This window comes from Micropterus dolomieu, linkage group LG20, assembly GCF_021292245.1.
Source record: "Micropterus dolomieu isolate WLL.071019.BEF.003 ecotype Adirondacks linkage group LG20, ASM2129224v1, whole genome shotgun sequence".
In the NCBI taxonomy this organism is placed as follows: Eukaryota; Metazoa; Chordata; class Actinopteri; order Centrarchiformes; family Centrarchidae; genus Micropterus; species Micropterus dolomieu.
The window spans coordinates 23,234,488-23,256,934 of record NC_060169.1 but is presented as its reverse complement, the minus strand read 5'-3'; the positions used below and the strand labels follow the sequence as shown (position 1 = coordinate 23,256,934).

General features: G+C 41.4%; 1 protein-coding gene across 2 annotated transcripts in view; it reads right to left on the bottom strand.

The window, feature by feature from the left end:
* Positions 1-22,447, bottom strand: part of galnt2 (UDP-N-acetyl-alpha-D-galactosamine:polypeptide N-acetylgalactosaminyltransferase 2) — a 60,933-nt gene that overhangs the window by 23,432 nt on the left and 15,054 nt on the right. For both annotated transcript variants that reach the window (XM_046032339.1, XM_046032340.1), the window contains exons 2-3: positions 4,409-4,496; positions 142-295 (exon numbers count right to left, since the gene is read on the bottom strand). In XM_046032339.1, coding sequence (XP_045888295.1) covers positions 142-295; positions 4,409-4,496 — 242 coding nt within the window. The remainder of the gene's footprint in view (positions 1-141; positions 296-4,408; positions 4,497-22,447) is intronic.

Genomic DNA, 22,447 nt, shown 5'->3' with positions numbered 1-22,447 from the left:
CCAGTCTAGCACCAATTAGTCAAATAGACTGGCAGCAAAGGAAGGCATGTACCCAGACTATCACTGCCGTTACACAAGCAACAACAAGGAACAGAATCAGCTGTCGACCTAGACGTTTTGTGCAATAGTAGAAATACATACTGGTCGTGTCTCGTGTCAGGCACGGCTCTGTCCATCCGGAGTTTGTCACTCTCCACCTGGTTGAACTTGTTCCTGGCGTACGGATCCTGACCAGGTCGGACCACCGTGGCTCCAACATACAGATCCTGGTCAAAATCCTGCCAGCGCACCTTACCTGGACACACACAAAAACAAACATGTGACACACAGCCAATACACGTCCACAGAAGTCAGCATGTCTTGAGATGGCAGGTGGATAAAAATCAGATATTTCTAAATTTAAAATTAATCCAGACTTTATTATTACTACATGGTATTTTGTGAAAGCAAACAGGGTGTTGGGTGAACAAATACACACTGCTGTACTATGTTCACAGGACCGATTTACCCATCTATTTAGCCTGGATTGTTACATTTGTGAAAATCATGCTGTGGATGAAAAGCAAACAGGGTGGGAAAAAACATTATTTTCCATTTGTTCTTAATGTTTCAACTTTCAGATAAACACTAAACCACCACTGAACAAATCGCATGTTAGGGTTTTAATAAAAAAACATATTCTCAAAGCGACTCTCTGGTGAAGTACATGTTAAATAAACACAGCATGCCCAAAAATAAAAGCTGCCACCAAAGATGAATTTTAAACCTTCACAAAGGCTGAAAATGTGTCTCGGGAATGAATGGGATTATACATCAGTGAGAATATGAAATGTAGGCAGCAGCCTGGCTGATGCAAGAATCCTTCACGACTGTCAGTGAGGAAACCTCGCTGCTTCAAGCTGCCTGACAAGGCGGCAACATGGCACTGAGGAAAGCTGACATGAGATTTATGCTGCTTATATGCGAAAGCTATGCAGAACAGCATTTAGAAGACAAGGCTAGACTGCTTTGACAACGCTGGAAAAAAAACACAAATATTTATTATGCACTGCACCAAGTAAGAAAAAACAACCCTACTGAATTCAGTAATTTACTGCAGCCTAAAATATAAATTTGGAAAACAAATCAAACATTATCAAACCTAACACACTCGGAGCACGTTGTGTCTGTCTGACCAGATTACAGAGATCACTGCGCACTCAACAGAGAAAGTTGTCATGTTTAATTTTACAGTTTATCACAGACTACTGAGACACAGACACACACGAATATTAATGCAACTAATTAGCCGGGTGCAGCTGCTATGCTAATGACTAGTGTTAAGCATATGGCAGTGTGAGATTACACTATCTCTCAGTATGGATGAGTGTGTGCATGACAGGCACAGGCACAGACAGACAGACAGACAGACTGAGAGAGAAGTGGAGCCTGACGAGGAGGAAAAGAGCTGGCGTGTGTGTGTGTGTGTAACTGACAGCATGTGAAAGTGTCTGGCATGCTAATTAGCTAAAGCTCGCAATGATCTGCCTGAAACTGTATAACGGTGCCTCTGAGACACTGCATGTGTCAGAGTGTGTGATGTCCTTGCTGATATCTGTTTAGTGGCAGCAAGTAATTAATGTAGTGAAATTAAACGTTTCAACTTCTTGCCAGTCTTTAGCCCAGCCTGAAAATCTTTACCCTACAGTCTCTCTCTTCAACCGTCCTGTTTTCTTTGTGTGCTGAACTCAAATGAGATTATCTGTCCCCTTTCTCATTGGGAATACTCATTCAATTGAGTCTGTACAGGTGAACAAGTTTCACTCTCCGTCGGCCTCTCGTCACAGATCCGTTTCCATCCACAGCTGCTTGTCTTTGTTTGTTGGAACATTTTCTGGAAACTGATGGTAAGTGGCAGGCAGGAATCGCATTCAGAACCGTTCCCTCGATCTGTACTGAACCATGAACCCTCCGCCTACCAGCTCAGAGAACACCCACGCTCAGTGCACACACACACATATCTTAGTAGTAGCATAACACTAGGCTGAAAAGCAGCATCCAGCACCAGCGATGGATGTGGTGACAAGTGTGTTTTATTGCACCTGTAACCACAGTGATGTCACGGGGTCCTGGAGGACACTTCTGCGTCACTACAGCAAAGTGAGACGTTAAACAGCAAAAACATTTTCAGGGGGCGCAGTTTAAAGTGGATGTATTTACATTTAACTACAATACAGACAAATTAACACAAAGTTATTAGTCGATCTAATAGTTCACTGACAGAAAATTCATCAGCAAGTATTTTGACGACTGATTTATCTTTTAATCTTCCATGCTCTGGTCGCGGTTTCTCAAATGTTTTGTATCATTGTAAAGTAAATATTTTTGGGTTTGGACTGTTGGTTGAAAAACACAAGCAATCTGAAGAAGTCATCTTGTGCATTAAGGGGCTGGTGCACTAAGTCAGAGGTACTTTTTCTTAGTTTTTTTTAAACTATTGTTAAATAAATAGTATTTCTAAGGTTTAGAGCTTTTGGGGATTGTTTAGGATGTTTATTATGATGTTAACATCATTCACAATTCAGGTGAAAATAAGTCACTCAGACAAAAACAGTTTCTCAAATTAAAAAATAAACATATTTTAAATGTTTAACAATGAAGCATGGCTCTGCATTTTCAGAGGTTTTTTTTTTTTTTTTTTGATGTTTTTATTGTTTTGAGCAGGTCACCAGAGACATGTTTATTCATGTGCCTATTCAAATTAGAAATACACTTCTGAACAACCTAAGTTCTTACTCATTCACTCTCCATTATCCATCTTTTAGTATCCTTTACTCTCACTGTCTCCTCCTCTCCATCTCCTGTTTCCTCTTCTTTCACCACTTTTCCTCTTCTTCTTCCTCCTCCTCTTCTCGCGTGTCTGTGTGCATGTATGTGCGTTGTGATACGCCGCCATCGTTGTAATCGTGTAAAGTCACCCTGAAGTTGAAATGCCCCCACTTCAACATTCAAATTGGATTCCATTTCCACTGCTGGATCAGATAAGAGAGTGTGTGTTTCAGCTTTCGCAGGTCACGGGCTTGTGAAGGAGGGGCGGCTGCTTTGAGTCAGGCTGCGGATGAGAGCTGAATAAAAAAAATCGCTGCTCAGATACTCTGCTGTGACTTATTCCGCTCTACACTGTTGGAGTCTGAACCATTGTTTGAGTCTGGGTGGAGATGCATAGCTGGGTTTTGTGGCGAGATTAAAATGGATCCTTGAATTATTCTGGATAAATTTGCAGCTCCAACATTTGAAGTCTGTATCACATGCCGGCTGTATTGAATTGTCTTCTCTTTTTCAGTGGTTATTTAAACATGGTAAGGTTAGGAAGGCCGAGGATGTTCATGTTCAAGTGGTAATAAAACTATGCCACTGTGTTACCACATGCCAAAAAGGAAATGATTTTGGTTGTGGGAACATGATGTTAAATACTTTCTGTATACATGACTGTGGTGCACAGTGTCTGCCGTGCACATGCTTTACAGCTGGGATGTATTTGTCCTGTCTTGCAGTACAATCACAACCACAATGAAATACTGAACGCTTTCCAGTCAAATATCCTGGCTTTGAATATGAGTGAAGATATATCTAATAGCTTAGTTTTTTTGTCGCTGAGACCGAGCAGGTAGCTTCCAGTCTGAGACGTGAATCAAAGTCCCTTAAACTTGCATTCTATTGAACAGCCAGCTGGGGGCAACTCCTCTGGTTGCAATAAGAAGTCCAGCTCCATTAGAAATAATGGCAAAATGACCCTACTTCTCAGCTGATTTATTACCTCAGTAAACATTTTCCTAGTGAGTTTATTGTCTCAATCGCTAGTTTCAAGCCTTCTTCAATACAACACGATGTTCATTTAGTAAATTATGGTCCAATTTAGAGGGGAAAAAAACATAAAGCAGAGTATGCTTCAGGGCGGGATTATCTGTGATTGACAAGTCGTTACCATGGCGACCTGTCAATCAGGCTAGAGTGACTCGTACCCACGGCACTTTGTAAATTTATTTATTTAGCGCCTTGAAAAAAAACTTATTAGGAGTTGGCTGTTCCCTTTCTCTGGTGAGTACATTTAGTTTTAAGCCTGTTGTTCGTTGTCAGCCCTAAAATTGTCAGCCCTGTTAAAATGACAGTTAAGGTGAATTACAGAAGCGCCTAGCTAAGCAAGCTAACTAGCTCCACAAACCACCGTCTCGTCCGAATATGGTCACTTCCAGGCACTTCCTGGTTGCAAAAACTCTACATGGCGGCGCCCTATCGGCCAAACTCAAGGCTTCAAAACAGCAGTCCACAAACCAACGGGTGGTGTCACGATGACTATGTCCACACAAAGGACTTTAGTTCCAGTGTCACAGTGTGGTTGTAGTGCATGATGGGTAGTGCAGTTTCTAACCTGGTGGTAGAGTCTCCAGGCTGTGAGTCTTGTCGTCAGAGCCGTGACCTTTGTTCCTACTGGACGAGTCACTGGAGGCCCAATCATCCTGAAACAAAACAAAGACACATCACATCACACACACAAACACACAAGCTTGGATACATATCTGAAAACAAGTAAAAATGAGAGCAGCTGAGAGACGTCTCATCCAAGACAAAGGAATCAGTTATTTTTTAATGATATTAATTGGAGCATTTTGGCTGTAAAACGGTAGACTGTCACACTGTGAAACATCATGCAGGAATTTAGAGGCATCAACTCATATTTTGTCATTAACTTAATGTACAAGTTTCATGTGACTTGAACTCTTTTTTTTCCACAGTTTGAAGAAAACAAACCCGCTATGTCCTTGAAGATAAGTCCTGGTTGTTTCTTTTTGTAATAATACAAATAATATTAACCACAATAGTTTTCAATGTAAATGTCACAGTAACTCTACGGTTGTTGATTTGATATCTTAGACTTACTGACCTTAACTCAGTTTAGTTAACTCACACTTATAAAGACAGCGTGGGGGCTTGCGTTTTTAAGTTAAACCAGCTTTACCGGTTTTACAGTGCCGGATAAATGTGAGAGGAAAGACAATGTGTGAACTCATAATCACTCTAGGCTTAAATCACACGTGATTAGTGCAGCTTATAACCTGCTCCTCCATTTTATCCCAAAGTACCCAAAACAGAAAACACCTTTTTAAACACTTCAAATTCTTAGATTATCATCAATTATCAGAGTCTGATGTGCTTCATCCTATTCAATCATCAATAAGTGTTTTTAAACTGTGCATAAAGGAACAGTCATAGTCACGCGCTGTCCATCTATATTACCATTAAAGCCCACTGGATCAATACGCTGGGAGGCACAGTAATTAGCACCATTCATTCCCTGTCCAGAGCTTTGCCCTTGACTTTAGAAAACTATTGTCCAACTGTCTTATTTGTTCTGCAGTTCCATTTCACCTTCAGCCTCCGCCAAAATACTTTATTGATCTGTTTTCTTACTACCTCAGGACAACCAATGACAGTGTGACGTTAGAGACCACCACAAACAGTATTCAAGTGTTTGTTTCTACACCTGAGAGAAGTGGTAAAGAGTAGAAAAAGGATGTTCACACTATTTTTCCGTTGCTTATTAGGCTTTTGCATTTCTGGTAGCAAAATAACTGCTGTTTTCTGAGACTCTCGCCCATCATTTCCCTCTGTGCCAGCCCTTTTCCATTCATTTGCTCTGGACACTGCGTCAATCTGTTCAAAAACGATACCCATTTTTCAGTGACTGAAATAAGATTAGTCCATCTAACACCCACAACTACTGTAAAAAGAATCCTACATAAAATCAGTTTCTATAAGTGTTCATGACAGCTGAGGCACAATCGGATGGTAACGCTCAGTGTAGGATGAAAACCAGAGCTGGCTGGATACTCGCTGCAGAAATACATTTTGACAGAATCTGGGGAAAAACAGGACAATTTGGGAGAAAATAAAGCTCCAAATTGGCTTTCGACTTTTGCTTTGCCGGGCTGTTTTGTCTTTCTAACATTTTACGGTCAACTGATGATTATAAGATTATAAACCGGAGGAACCCCTTTCCTTCTTCAATCGTTATTTTTTTTCACGACAGTAAACATGCAGCAAGTATTCTCACATTTGCATGTGCATTGGCAAAGTATAATACCACAGTAACACGACACTTAATGAAGCCTAAGCTATGGTGTGTATCACATCAAGTTGATCATACTGTATCTGTCATGTCCTCCGGCTCTACTGAGCCTTATCAAGCAAATTTTCAGCTGCCTCTTTACAAGCCTGGCTTCCTTATGGTCCACAGTTCAGTCCCTGTTCAGAAACGGCCTAGAAACAGTGTTGTGGAAACTGCGTCTCATGAGAAAAAGACCTCCTCAAAGCACCTGTGCTCATGTGCAACGACAAATGTGCAAAGTAGACCTGGGCAAGTGCACAAAGGCATCAAAGATGGCCAGGGGATCTGTACCAAAATGCCAAACACGCACACACGCGCACACCTCCCCCCTTCCAGCAGCACTTTATAGACAAGGCCTGCAGCCCGGACGGAAGGACAGAGTCATGACTGGAAAGCCCTAAAAAATTCATGGTTTCATCATCCGACTTTTCAATGAGGCCAAAGTTGTGTTAAATACATGATCCAGCCTTTAAAACTCTGTGGAACGAAAGTGATGACATTCTACAGACTTCTCTGCTGTTTTTAAGTGCGTCACAGCAGCAAAGCCGAGGTGTGACTAATAACGCTAACGATGGCTCTGGCCCATGTAGGTGCCTGTGAGCCAGCACCTTTTGAAGGCTTTGCATGTAGGAAAAGCACAGATGTTACTAACTAACCCTAACAATAACACCGTGTCCCAGTAAGCCACGACAGTGTGATGGCATGAACAACACTGAAACTGAAGCAGCTAAATGAAACTCAGTCATTGTTAAATTCATTGTTTACGCCGGTGCTTTTACTACTGTAACACGTCAAAATGTCTTCCATGTAAAAGTCCTCTGTGTCAAAGGTCAATTTAAATGTGAGCACTTTTCTTTTTTCAGCATCGATGTCTAAGCTAATAATAAAGTCATAATTTCACATTCTGTCTAATGTGAAATTAACCAACATGTCCTCATACCTAAACGATACAATAGGAAGATTGTCAACTGTCCCACCCAAAAAAACATATGACTGTTGGAAAGTACCACTCCAGCAACAGAAAGTATCGGATATTAAACAAGTGGTTAACGTTGTGAAATGGACGAAGTTTGGTTCGGTTAAGGCAACAAAATCACATGGTTGGGTTAAGATCTTGGTTTGGGTTAAAATCTTAAAATTAGTACATTACATAAGACATGTGACTTAACTTAAGTCATCTATGTAACGTTATTTAACAAAATAAGTAGTCAACTTTGGCCTTCTTCCACACAGGACTAGCCTCTTAACAAAAGTCTGGCGTTTACTACACCCGCTCACCCACCCCCATTCATGTCCTTACATTGGACTTTGACGCTCATTATGCTCCTTTGCTACCGTCATTAGCCACCAGAGGTCCACCATAACAATAAACGTAAATACGGTTCGTAATAAGCTGCTGCATAATCAACCTTTACGGCCTTTTTTCTGGTGAGGACGAGCTGGTTTTAACAAAAGGTTTTTGATAGGTTTGACAGATTGAGCAGCTCTTCGTAATTTACAGTCAGTTCATATGAAGACTATGTAAATGACAGACTTGGGCTGAAAAAGCAACTTTAAAAAACACAAGGAAATTGCTGATAGCATGTTGAATCTCTACTAGTTTACTGCAAAGTATTGCGAGACCATGAAAAAAAAAGTGCTTCCTCTTCGGTTTTTCTGGATTGCACAGATTTACAACACTGTTTTAATAAATGTTAATATTCTATGTGAAAATTATAAAATCAGTCCCACAACATCATACGCCTGTACAACCTCAACACGCTCACGAGGAGCTAGTGCTGGGAGCAGATCAGCATGTAATTCTTCCTGCTGTGCTTGTAAATGCCGAATATTTATTTTACGACTGCAGTTCTAGGTTCCATGTTTACTTGTTTTAACTTCAGAAATTCATCATATTACTTTTCTTTAAAGAACATAAAGGCAAGGAGAACAAGGTGACAGGAAAAGGAAAACATGAAAAAAGGTTGACGAGGGAAATGTAATGGTATAGAAAGTACAGAGCTCCAGCTGCATCTGTAGTGCCTGAAAAGCACCCCCTGTGACTTATGGGAATTGGGTGGTGATGGCACATACATAAAATGCTTGCGTTTGGTATGGGAGACCTGGGTTCGATTCCCACTGTGAGACATCCACCATTGTGTCCCTGAGCAAGACACTTAACCCCTAGTTGCTCCAGAGGTGTGCGACCTCTGACATGTATAGCAATTGTAAGTCGCTTTGGATAAAAGCGTCAGCTAAATGAATAAATGTAATGTAAGGCATCACAGATCGCACCAATGATGATGAGACCAATGTAGTGCACGATTTATCAAGAAATGATTGCTATAAATTTGACTTATCACTGACTGCAACATGATTTAAAAGGGTAAGTAGAGAGCAGATGTTGGGAGAGCTATTTTTAAAACTCACATCATATGAATGGCTTTGAAAACCTCTTAGAGAAAATGGCCCCAGCCTGTAACTGCCTCTCCTCTAAATAAAAACTTTGATTGATTGAAACCGTGCACACACATAAAGACAAGCAACACACACCTCAGTGCACCAGCTACAGACAGAGATATTAGAAAAAAATAAGTTTTGACTGACAGCTAATCAGTTTCCCCCCCTTTATGTAAATTTAAGGTTGAAAATAATCATCTGACAGTATCACATACATTCACCTCTTTTCGCTCTTGGTGTTTACAGAGTGCCATAATCAAACCAAAGACTCCATGTTTGTCAAGGCTGCATGCTGAGACTATTTAATGTTAATTAGTGAGCTTTAAAAAGGTGCTGGTAGGCAGATTTTGTTACCTCTGGACCGAGCCAGGCTAGCTGGTTCTCAGCTTCCAGTCTCTGTGCTAAGCTAAGCTAGCTGTAGCTTTATATTTACTTAACAGACACTAGAGAAAATTGAATAAGGCCAAACATTCACTAGTTCCAGCTTTTCAAATTTGAGAATTTACTGCTTTTCTCTATTTTATAAAACTGACAATTCAATACGTTGTGGTTTTGGCTTGTTGGTTAGACAAATCAAGCAAGTGAAGATTCTTCTTTTCAGGCTCTGGGGAATTGTTGAGGTCATATTTTCTCCAATATTTTGATATATAAATTTTCACCCTCTTCCTTCCCTGTCTGCATCTTTGTCCCTGGCATCTCTCCCTTCATCTTTTGCTCTCTCCCTTCATCTTTCCCTCTTCTGCTGGGTCACTTCGGCAGCAGTTTTCTCAGTTCATTCAGAGGACATCTGATTTGTTTCTGTCATCGTGGTATAAAGCCAGTTTCTGTGCGGCTTTATGGTCAGTGAGAGACAAGCTGAAGAGAATCTCATAAATGCTCCACTGAGGGAAGATAACATTGAATTAAATTTTAAAATGCTTCACACTGCTTATATTGCCTTTTGTCATTCTTTATAAAAGGCATGCGAGGGTGGTTTTAAATGTGAGGTACAGCTTTCTTTCTGTTTGGTTATCTTTTTAATCTGCCCTTTCAGGATTTTTCTCCTGTGGTGGCTCGTTTGTTTTCCTCATTTGCGCCACCTAACATCTCTTGCGGGCGTCCGTATCCCTGCGGTGCATGTTTATCTCTATGCTTTGTTGTTGGTTTATGTAGGCCAGTAACAAGCACCTTACTGCACAAAGTGCGATAATGACTTTATATTCATTAAGAAAAGAAGGACAATTTTGGAGCTTTCTATGTCATGCTGCAACACAAAGTGACAGGAAACTATAAAGGGCCAGTGAGAAAATGACACTTGACAGATCATGGGGTAACAATCTGACATGTACAAGTACATTCTGTATGTCAAAGCACCTGAAGTCAACTAACTATGAACACACACCAGAACAAATTTCAATATGCAAATTTCAGTCGGATGTTCTGCTTGTTGCACACATCAAAAATTTCTATCTGCAGTTGTATGGCTAATTGTATTGAAAACAATTCTGGCTCTTCAAGTCAGGACATCATATGAACTGAAATGATAGTGAGTACTGCCATTTACCTCTCCTCCAATCAATGTCTAAAATATATTTAAATTCCCTTCAGCAAAAAAGGCAAAGAACACTGGCTCAATTATTTTGAGGAGCAATTACCAGTCCTAATAAACATTTCTTTGCCAAGTTGAAGATGAGCACTGGGCACAACAGAGCTCTCACACATGCTTCTCTGGTAATGGGATGGACTTTAAGGACTTTAAGCCCCCAACAGATCAGACCAAACGTGTGTGTGTGTGTGTGTGTGTGTGTGTGTGTGTGTGTGTGTGTGTGTGTGTGTGTGTGTGTGTGTGTGTGTGTGTGTGTGTGTGTGTGTGTGTGTTAACATGTGTCAGCTCATATTTGTGTATGTGGGGGTTTGTGAGCTCACATGCATTAGTGTGTCAGACTGGTTACACTCATGGTTATCTGTCAGCTGTGAATGTGAACGCGCGTGTGTGTGTGTTTGATCTAGTCTTGGGCGAGCCTTTAATAGAGTAGAGTATAATCCAAAGTAATCTGATCACATCCACTGATAGATTAACTCAGATTGTAGCCAAGGCAACACACACACGCAAAGTATTCTCCTAGGTGGTTTTTGCTCATACACATGAATGAAGTCAAACACAAAAGTAAAAAGCACTCAGACACACATGTATTAACGGCATGGACCCCCCTTTTGTGAAAAAAAACACAAGTTAACATGGGACTTTTCTCTGCAATAAACTCAAAACGAACCATGTTTCTGATACAACAAGTGGTGCCGATCATCTGATTTGCTCTGTAAGCCTAATTCATCACAAAACCTCTCCAAGAAACAACAGTACAGCACATCAGGCATCAAGAGCAGCAGGGAGAGGAGGTAAAGAAACTCACTGATGGACGATGTGCTGCTAAAGGTTGTTGATGCACTGAAAATCTTGCTTAAATTAAATGTGTTACTCTGTTGTTGTCACACTGTGTGCCTGTCTGCTCTGTTTAGTTTTGTTCTCAGACGGTTTGTTATTTTAGTCTGTTCTGTAGCTGTTATTTAGTCTGCATTTTGGGTTTCAGTCCTGTCTGTCTGTTGTTCCGTGTCCAGTCTCCCCAGTGTTAGTTTATTTACTGTTGCCTGTCTTCGTTCTTGTTTTATTCTGTCTACTAGTGTTAGTTTGTGATTTCTGCTTTAGTTTGTTTTAGTCTTCCTTCTTTGTCTTTGTGTGCCGGTCGTGAGCCCTAGTCTGTCTCTTACATTTTGGTCTGGTCCTGTTTGTGTGTGTCTTGTTGTGGGATTTGTCTGTGTTTTTCTGTTATCTAGTCTACTTCATCCATTCTGTGTTATTAGCGCAGTCCCTGTTTGCGTTGTTGCTGACGCCTTGTGTTTAGACTCCCTGTTCACTGTTCTGTTTAGTTTAGACTTGTTTTATAGTTTGCTTGCTGTCTTAGTTTGCTTCCTCTATCTGTATTTATTGTTTATCTGGTCATGATCTGTCTGCTTATGTTTAGTAGTGTTTTGGTATTTTCCTTATTTCTGATCTGTTCCAGTTTAGTTTCATGGTCTGTCTGTTCAGTGTCTGTTTTCCTGTGGTGATCCCTGTTTTACAGTTGATCAGTGTTTGTCTGTTTACATGGTTTATCCTGTTATTGTCTGGTGTTTGAATCTTGCCTTGCTTCTGTCATTCTCTCTCCCTGCCTGCATGTTTGTCTCATCTCTGTCACCTGTGTTGCTCCCGCCCTGCTCGTTAGTCCCTGTATGTTTGCTTATTTCTTTAGTCTGTGTCACGTCATTGTCATGTGATGTGTGTCCTGCATGCTGCTGCGCTACCCGTTCTGTTGTTTTGGATTTTGCCAGTTTCCACTACCCGTAAGCTTTGTTTATGCCTCATGTTGGATTAAAATCACTGAACTTGGTGTTAGCTGTCCGGCGTCTTGCGTTTGCGCTCTCTCCTGACAGTTGTATGCCCAGAAACTGCTGAAATGATCTTAAAAACAGGCCTTCTGTTCAACTATGAAAAGGTCCCTGCTAAACAAAATTAAAAATTAGTTATTAAATTAAACTAATTAGTTTCTACCACAGCCATGCTAGCTGCTCTGTGAGGCTGTACTTAGGCACTAAGGTTGGGCCGATAGACGATGCCATCGTCCATTGGCGATGGCCGACAGATGGTCGATGGTTTAGCTGGCATCGTGATTGTAAAACCCTGACCCCCGGCAAAAAAGAATAAATCATAATACCGCCATGTGAAAGCAGGTTTTAGTCACTATGAACAGTATTATTATAAATTTTACATACGTTTCGCTTTCGCACCTTCCTTGGAATTCTATTCTCCCCACACTCAGACACACAAGAGACCTACACCTCAGGTAAACACCGGCTTGCCCCGCCTCTCTCTGTCTCCCCCCTCGCCCGTCTGCTCCACTTTCTCCATCAGCAGTACGTTTTATAAAGTCGCCTAAAAGACACAAAATGTCTTCTTTTTTGCGTATTTTTCCACCCGCGATCCGTTGTCACGGCAGCAGGTGAGCTGCTGTTGCTTGTTAATGACGCTGCCTAACAAACAACCCAAACCAATATCTGCACCTTGTGTGTTCACTGCTGCTTTACCTGGTCCCTGCTTGTAAAATTTCCACCACGACTTGTAACGTCATAGGCTACCAAGTTTTTAACAGAGTGAAGTCTGTGTGAGTGAACACATGCAATCCGCTAAATTTTGAAGACATCGCCCAACCCTATTAGGCACAGCAGTGCTAACGTCAGCATGCAAACCATGGCTTACCATGTCTCAGTTTAGCGCGTTAGTATGAAAATTAGCATGACACACAGTTTCATGTACAGCTGTGGCTTATGAGACTGTTATTAGCTTTGCAGGTTTATGGTCATATACAAAAGTGCTGAACAAACTGAAATATTGACTTGATGATGGCGGTAGATGAAAAGTCGGTTAGTACAATTAATCCTGACAGGGACACGAATATCTATATCAAATTTCATGAGAATCAATCTGATAGTTGATGAGACATTTCAATCTTGAACAAAGTGGTAAACCAACCAACTGACGACACCCCTACAGCCATGCAGCTTGTGTGGCTAAAAATACATCAGAAAAGCAATAAATGGATACATAATGTGCCTCACCTCCCATTTTAATGCACACTTTAGTCCAGAAATGTGGAGCTATATCTAATGTGTCCGATGTGTTAATATCTCCAAAACCAAGAAAGCAGTGTTGCTGGTTTTCTAACAAGTATGTTGTTCCATGTAGCATATGACAACTGATGCAGCCTTTCACCCACAGGGCGGCATACAGCAGTGAACGCTGTCAATGATTAGAGAAAATGTCTGTCAAGTGAACAGCTCAGGTTCAAGCCCCCATGACAGCCAGCATCTGTCCTGCTCAAGTGTCCTTAAGCAAGACACACCAGTGCCTGGCATGGTGCTCAGTGGCTGAGCCTGACCTTTGACCTCCCTGAGGAGGGAAAAGCGACGTCACAGAAATATCATTCAGCACTGGTCGTCCCAGAGGGAATCAAACTGCAGGCTTCCTAGATACACAGAGGGTTTTTAAAAACAAAATGTCCTAACCATGGTTTTAAGATTTACCACGGCTCTAAATGAGAGGAAGTTGAGTATATCCAGCTTTTCTGGTCAGATAAACATCAAACATGACAAAAGAATGACTTCACCCAGAACCTGGGGTGAAGCTGCTTTTAACTCAGACTTGACCTGAAAATGAACTCACCCTGTTGCTAAACTTCAAGAAACAAGGAAGAAAGCTGGCTTATTAACCAATAAATAACCACAGAAGAAGATAAAGGAGGAAGAACAAATTAGATTTAATGTTTCACCATGAAGTCATGTGGACACAGTTCACTCTTATTAATGTTCATAATTCATTTTCTCTGCAGGAAGAATTTATCATACAAAACCTCTAAATGTGTTTATTACACATTGGTGTTACTGGTAAGACTGACGGCCCTATTTAAACAATCTACAGAGCATGGTCTAATGTGCATGGCGCAAGTGCATTAAGGGCATGTCCAAGTTCTGCTAGTAAAACAGCACATGATCTGGGAGCAAAGCAAGGCATAAAGGGGTTATATTTAGCCTCTTAATTAATCATAAGTGTGTTTTGGCAGTTACATGAATTAAACCAGTCAGTGAGTGTCATCTCACATTACCTCTGAAAGCCAGGTGCGCCTGGCACACTGCTATTGTAATGCCGATGAATGGCGAATTATAAAAACCATCAATTGATAAAAAAGTGTGATGCAGACTCGCAGCTGAGAGAGAGAGAGAAAGAGAGAGAGCACGCTCATGTGGGCGAGCACGAGAGGGGGAGCATGCAAATATGACTGAAGCATTGACAAGAGGAACTTTCTTTGATCCCTAAGCCTAAATTAACTTACAGTTCTGTGGTTTATCAGTGAAGTTGTCAGTGACTTTTCGAAAATGACAAGTGAAACTAGCAATGACACATGAACCTCTTTGCACAGGATATAAGCTAGAGCCCCAGAGTCTACAGCCATGCTAGCAGCCCTGTGAGACTGTGCTTACGCATTGCGACATCAGCATGCCAACATGCTCACAATGACAATAGTAAAATGCTGATGTGTAGCAGGTATAATGAGTACCATATTCACCATCTTACTTTAGCTGTTAGCTAGCATTTGGTAATTTGTATACTAAACACTAAGTACAGCTACAGTTAAAGGGCCAGCATGAAAGAGTAATAGGAGACATTTACAAAAATGAAAGAATTATTTAAAAATTAAAGACCTCAGAAAACCTCACTTTTCCTATCAGCTTCTCCTAATTTGCCTAATCTTCACAGTTCATGAAAAGCAGTAAAAAAAAGCAAAATCGCCCCAGGCATTTCAGCAGCTCCTGAACTTTGAAGTTCTTATGGTTTATAGAGCAGGCCTGTGTAAATGTGAATGAGTAAGTGTCACAAGGCCAATCACTAGAAACAAAGAACACTATGTTCGCTGGAAGACAACTAACATGCTGGAAAACAAAAATTAGATTGCAACCAACCATCCTGCCTCCAGTACAGCGCTCCCACCCACCAATATATTATCAGGGAAACAAAATTGGGGACATATATTTTGTATAAAAATATGACATCTTCATCTGCGAGACTGAACGGGTTCACACTGTGACCGTGTTAATAAGCCCGATTTGGGCTCCCTGCGGTGATGCTGTCCTCTTTGGCTCGCGCTGCAAGTTGTTTATCGGGGAGAAGAAAGAATCTAGAACAAGTCACATTTTTTTCCCTCCTCTTTAATCACACCACTGTATCCTCGGGCCACACACACACACACACACAACCCCACACACACACACACACACAGTATCTTCTGGCAGTAGTTCAACATGAAAGGATGAAAGGAGTGAAAACAGCTAAGAGCAACTCTTAAAAAAAGCTATAACTAGGATGTCATTACACACAGGAGGGGAGCGAGGTTAGAGGAGAAGGGAGGAGGGAGGATGCAGGCGGAGGGTTTGGGCATTTGCGGCCGTTTTGTTTTGCCTTCCAGCACAGCTTTCCAGCAATATGGTGTTAAAGCTGAACCTGCTGAAATAACTGTTTTTTGCCTCTGCAGCAGTAAACTTTGGAATAAAACTGTCAAATTACATATGACTCAACTTTTCACCTTCGAACACCCCCTCCTTCCAACTTAATTTAATTTTAATGCATCTCATCTCCCATCTCCTCCTTTGTCATGTGGTGGCATCTCCTCTGCCGTCGCCGATTCTCCCTCTGCTTCTGCTCTCTTACTTCTCCCCTCCACTGTTCAGCCCCCATCTACTACTTAATACTATAATACTTTTTCTTCCTCAGTCATGAAGTTAACATTTTCATTGTTAGGCTTTTAGTTGTTTAGTCAATGCTGCATTACCCAAGCTCCTCTATACACGCCACCTACGGAGCCACAAAGAGCTGGAAAGCATCACTGAGTTAAAAATTATCACAGCACAACATGCTAAAGTGAATGCAGCGCAGAAATCTTGCTCAAATCTCACATCAAAAACTTAGAGGTGACGTAGAATGCTCATTTTCAGGTTCATACTTGTATTTAGGCTTTCTACTAAAAATGTTTACATGCTTCAATGTTCAAAAAACACATTATATTTCTCATACTGTCCACTGCTGTCATACTGTCCACTGTTTTCATCAGTTCAGTTCAACTTTACTGTCAGACTCGTCAATTAGAAAAACATACAAAATAGACACACAACACCTCCTAACATACAATTTTTTTTATAAAAGACAGTTATACCAATGCTTCCACAGAGGTGACTGATATTGTACAACACTATAACTAGGATTCGTCAGCAGCTTAATAATGCTGTTCTGAGAGCCATCCAGTCGACAGAAAAATTTGTACATCAGATTTCTCAGTAGAGCCTGGAAATTGTTGAGTCTTGCCTTACAAAACAAGTCACTTGCACTACACCACCTAGGTTTTTTAAGCAATATCCGCATACAGTCATCATAGGCAACCTGAAGCTTATGTATGGTTGTCTTTTTAAACTTGGCCCACAATGGGGCAGTATAGAGAGGAGTGCAATATGCTTTAAAGAGCCTTATCTTAACATGGTCTAAACACATAAAATTTTCTTGCCAACATGTTAGCCTGAGCATAAAGCATACGACATTGCCTACACATGTCATCATCATCAGACAATTGATCTGTGAGGAAGTATTTTGTTTTATAACAAATACTTAGCACTGAGAGAAAAAAAAAAACTGGAAAGTTGGGGTATTTATCCCCTTCTCTTAGCATTGTACTGCACATCATTCTCTGTCTGAACACTCTGTTGTAGCTCCTGTCTCTTTTAACCCCCCTCCCAGAAAGCCCACTTGTTTCTGACTGGCCAACTTCCCAGAGCACAGAAGAGGGGCGGGGCTTAGCGGCACCATGGTGAATAAAGGTCTGCTATGCGAGACTAGGCCTCACTCAGTAATGTACAAAAACACTTTATTCTCTGGTTTTACTGAAACTGGATCAGAGTTGATGGGGAAAATATTGTTTTCCCTCTGATGTTTTCCGGCTATCCTGCCTCTACTTTTGCCAATTTATGGAGTTTATATGTTACTGGTTACTTTTGCTGCCCCGACCTTTCTGTGTGGAGTTTGCATGTGTCTGCGTTGGTTCTCTCGGGGTGCTCCGGCTTCCCTCCACCGTCCAAAGACATGCGGACTAGGTTAATTGGTGACACTAAATTGTCCTTAGGTGTGGTTGTTTGTTTATGTGTGGCCCTGCGATGGACTAGCAACCTGTCCAGGGTGTACTCCGCCTTTGCCCGATGTCTGCTGGGATTGGCTCCAGCCCCCGCGACCCTGTGCGCAGGATAAGCGGTTGATGATGGATGGATGGATGGATGGTTACTTTAGCAGCTAACTACTGCCAACAGCAGCTGCTATTAAGTTAGCTACTGAGTTAGCCGTGCAGCTAGCTGTCCTATTGCAGATTCTGCCTGGACTGGAAGCTTGGTGCTCCGGTGGTGTATTGGTGTTTACACCTCTAACATTACTAACATTAATCAGTTGGAACACATAAACAGCACCACAGGTATATATTGGGTTGGGTTACAGATTAGGGATGAAACAATTACCGGTTTAACAGTAAACCATGGTAAAATTCCCGACGGCTATTATTACCATACACATTTTAATTACCATGATAACGCAAGATTTAAATATGAAGGAGGAAACAATGGAGATTGAGGCCCACATTATCAGTTACATGCACTGAACTCTTTTTATTCAACTATTTCAAGGGAAATAAATTTTTCCATTCTACAGCACCTATAAAACCTTATTTAACCAAATGGCCCCATAAAGGACTTCAAGTGAGACTCCATGGTGCTTTGGGGTTAAAGCCGCATTTCAGGAACTCTGTTCGAGACTTCGCTTGAGCTCTGAATTTTATAATTGATCTAACTGTGCTTGCTAAATACTGCTGAAGGGAAATATTACAGTGGAACATTTTGCACATGGCTGATTACACTCAACATAGCTGGTTGGCAGACATGTGAGAACATCCCTGTAGGAGAGCAAGAAAGGGAGACAGAGACAGGAAATTTAAAAACGACAACAGAGACGAAAAGGCAGGGAAAAGAATGCATTATTTGGGCAATATGAGGTTTATCCACGTCCAAACTATAGCATTAAAAAGAACCATGTGATCTTTCAGCTGATGTTAAGATTACTTTGTGTTTGAAAATGTACATTCACAGGCCACCTGATCTTTCCAAGTCACCTCAATATATAATAAAATGTAAGACCATGAATGAATCCAGATATATCAAACTCAACACCTGAACTCTGAATAACTTTCTGTCAAGGCTGGAAGAAATCACATATTTTGTGTTACTTGCAACCGATTCCTCCAAAAGGAAACTAATTATTACAGTAACATTGACTGGTTTTCTAGGGTGCCATTGTTTTAGGTGATGTACGTGTGGTTTTCAATCACTGTGATTAGAAGTTTCACAAAGAACCTCTTAAATAAATCAACTGTCTCTCCAATCTGCTCCTATTTGTGGGATGAACGGCACATTTACACATAATGTAAGCTCCATAAAAAATAAAAAAAAATAAAAAATCAATGCATGGCACTGACACCAATCATCCAGTAGTAATTATCTTGTTCTTGTAACTGTAGCAGGCAGCCTGTTTATTCAGTACAATGAAATTTGTACAGTTAAAAAACAAAAATTCAAAATGCATGCTAACAGCATAACGGTGGATCCACAGAGCGAGGACAGAAAGAGAGAATAAATCTACCCGGGCTTTCACCCAGTCCGGTCTGTCTCTGACGTTTAATAAGGCACAACAGAGGGGGAACGTTACCCAAAACATCACTGAAGTGTCAGAAGTGTGTCAGACTCTCTCTCTCACACACGCACACCCCTGCTGATGGATGTAGAAAAAGTCTGCTCAGCTTCAAAGGAGCTCATTAGACTGTGTATAACTTTTAAAATAATGTCACACTATAATAAAACATCTATGCAAGACAGAAGGAGAGAGAAAAAGGGAGGGAGGGAGGACAGAACAACAAAAAGAGGGGAGGGGGGAGCTGTTTATAAAATCCCAAGACCTTGAAGCTCTTTAGACTTCACTCGGTTGAGAATTCAGACTGCATTGAGCAAACTGTGACAAGTCTCACCAGGGTGTGTGTGTGTGTGTGTGTGTGTGTGTGTGTGTGTGTGTGTGTGTGTGTGTGTGTGTGTGTGTGTGTGTGTGTGTGTGTGTGTGTGTGTGTGTGTGTGCGCGCGTGCGCCAGTGAGCGAAAGAGAGAGAGAGAGAGAGACTTTGGGGGTGTGAGACAGCTCAATGGAGCAATTGTGTGTGCTGGCCCCCTTCCCAAAACCCCATCTGCATCCCACACACACACACACACACACACACACACACACAAACACACACGCTCCATTCTAAAGTCACACAGCCACACACACAAAGCAAAAATCGAACTAATTATCTTCAGTTCTTGGCTTTTTGTTTAACACCTGCTGAGGTGTGTGACGTCTAAATCAGCTCCAAATGAAGATGTCCAATAGGCTCATTGAGTCTTTCAACCTGCCGTCCAGAAGCAAACTGGTGAGCGGGCAAACTTTAACCACAACCTCACAGCTGAAGCATTCAGGAAGGATTGAAAGACTCTGCATATACGTATGTCTTCTACCTGTTGCTCGTACACACTATTTGGAAAGACACAAACTTCTGCATCTTCCTCTTACTGATAAGAATGACAAGTGCAGTCTTGGTGAAACATATTTCCCAGGGGAAAGTCTGCTGCAGTGATTCTCCACAGCAGCAGCTCAGCAACACTAGAGGGAAGTGAGTGGATTACTGGCTACTGTTCCACACAAGGAAACTGTATTTCACCAAAGCTGAAAGATTAGTTGCAACTATTTTGATCATAGAGTCAGGTTTCCAGGAAAAAAGCCAAACATTTCCTCATTTCAGCTTCCTGTAAAGATTTGCTGATTTTCTTTGCCTTATGTGATTATAAATTTAATGCGTTTAGATTTTGTTAGCCAAAACAAGACATTTAAAAATTTCCTAACTTTCAGACGTTTTATAGACTATAAAACTGACCCGCCATGTCGAGGTTTTGCAACCATGAAGTGCCCGGAAGTGACGATACAGCGGAGTTAACGGCCGTGTGCGGAGCTAGCTAGCTTAGCTAGGTGCAACTGTAACTCACGTTAACTGTTTAACAGGGCTGATAACCTTGTCTAGCGGTCAACAGTCTTAAAACTAAATGTACTCACCAGAGCAAGTGAACAGCCGACTCCTAATAAGCTTTTTCAATGGTGCTTGTTAAATTTACACAGTGCCATGAGTACGAGTCGGCTCCAGCCTGATTGACAGTTCGCCATGGTAACAACCTGTCAATCATAGATAATCCAGCCCTGAAACATACTCTGCTTTGTGGTCCATTTTAAAATAAACGGCGTCATAATTTAGTAAATGAACATCATTTTGTATTGAAGAAGACTTGAAACTAGCGACTGAGACCATAAACTCATCAAGAAACTGTTTACTGGGGTAATTATTCAGCTGAGAAGTAGGGTCATTTTCCCATTATTTCTAATGGAGCCAGACTTCTTTTTGCAACCAGAAGAGTCGCCCCCTGCTGGATTTTCAATAGAATGCAGGTTTCAGGGACTTCCGCATTGGCTTCATATTGTAGACCGGAAGCTTCCCGCTTGATTACTATGAGGCTCCTTTAATCACTAATCAACATAGTTTATTTGTTTGTTGCAACCATATTTTTTATATTTAGCTGAAAATATGGAATTGGATTAGAGCAGCAACTGCAGATTATTTTAATGATCCACTAAGCTGTCAGCTTTCTTTATTAATTCATTGTTTAGTCTATGAAATGTCAAGAAATAATTACAGATCCCCATCACAATTTCTCAGAATCCAAAGTGACGTCTTCAAATTGCTTTTGTCTAAACCCGAAAGATATTCAATTCACAATTATAGCAGCAATTGGTGGACGCAACCGTCCTGTTGCTTTTGCCATTTAATTAACTAATTAACAGGTAACTTAGGCCAATTTGCCAGACGCTTGGTCTACAGGACGACCAACCATCCGTTCATCTGTCCACCCTGTCAGTGATGGTTCAACACACACAATAAACAGAGCTCAGGTTCGTGGTGTCATGGTGTCCGTTGCATCTATTGTTGTAGCACTGTAGTAATGTCTTTGAAGACACACACACACACACACACACACACACACACACACGACCCTCTGTGTTTCTGTTCAGGACTGCAGAAGGACACGAAAGAGCATCAAAAGCAGGCGATAAAAAGTGAGAGAGCAGAGCAGATCTACAGTTGATGACAGAAGTAGGGATGATATCTGTAAGGGCGAGAAACTAGAGGGCAGAGAGGGAACACATGAAAGGCAGAGTGATGTGACACGACACCCGGCTCAGTCGTCACTGTTATGATGTAAAACTATGTGGTTTTCATCCCTCCACCTCAATTTACAGATGATCCTTTTAAGTGCTGACTGAGTGGCACTCAAGGGAGTCATAACATCCTAATGTGGCGGCATTATAGGGCCAAAAACCAACAATCATCAGTCCAAAAACAAAAAGCTATTTTTTAAAATGTCAGATCTTCACATGGTTGTGATGATTATTCATCACCGTGAAAGCTGCTTATTTCCTGCTGTTAGTCAGCGGGAGTTTAAGAATTAATTTGAACAACTTACGCAAGTTCAGATTCAATTTTCAGGAAAGAGGGAAGGCGCTGCTGGAGACGCCGAACGAGGGAATGCAAAACAAGACAAGGCGAGAGGGAGAAGGACAGAGGAGCAGGAGGGAAAGGTTGGGAGTGTGAGGATAAAAGATGGAGCAGGGAGGGAGATGGAGTGAAGTGCTGAATCATTCGAGTGTGTCAGCAAGGGGGGGGAAAGTAGGCCAGGGTGCATAGGGTAGGGATGGCACAAACTCTTTCATCCACCATTTGCTTCCTCCCTTTTCTTTCCCTACACCCCGCTCTTCCTCCCTCCTCCTTTGATGCCCTCCTCCTCCCTGCTAACAGTAAATGATTGTCCCCACCTCGACCACAGCAGTGGTCTGTGATTATTACCACCAAAACGCTTCTTTCTTGCTTAAAGACAACTTTCATGCAGGGAAGTGCTCTTTTAAAAAAAAAATAAAATAAGGGGCTTTGCTAAAAAACAGGAAAAAAAAGATCCAAACTGCAAATAGCTTTGGCAAGATTTGGGTGAATTTACAGTAAAAACAATGCTGAGGTCATCAATGTACTGTACAGTACTGATAGCTGCTCAAATCGCAACCCAGAACATGTTACCTCATACCACAGGAGTG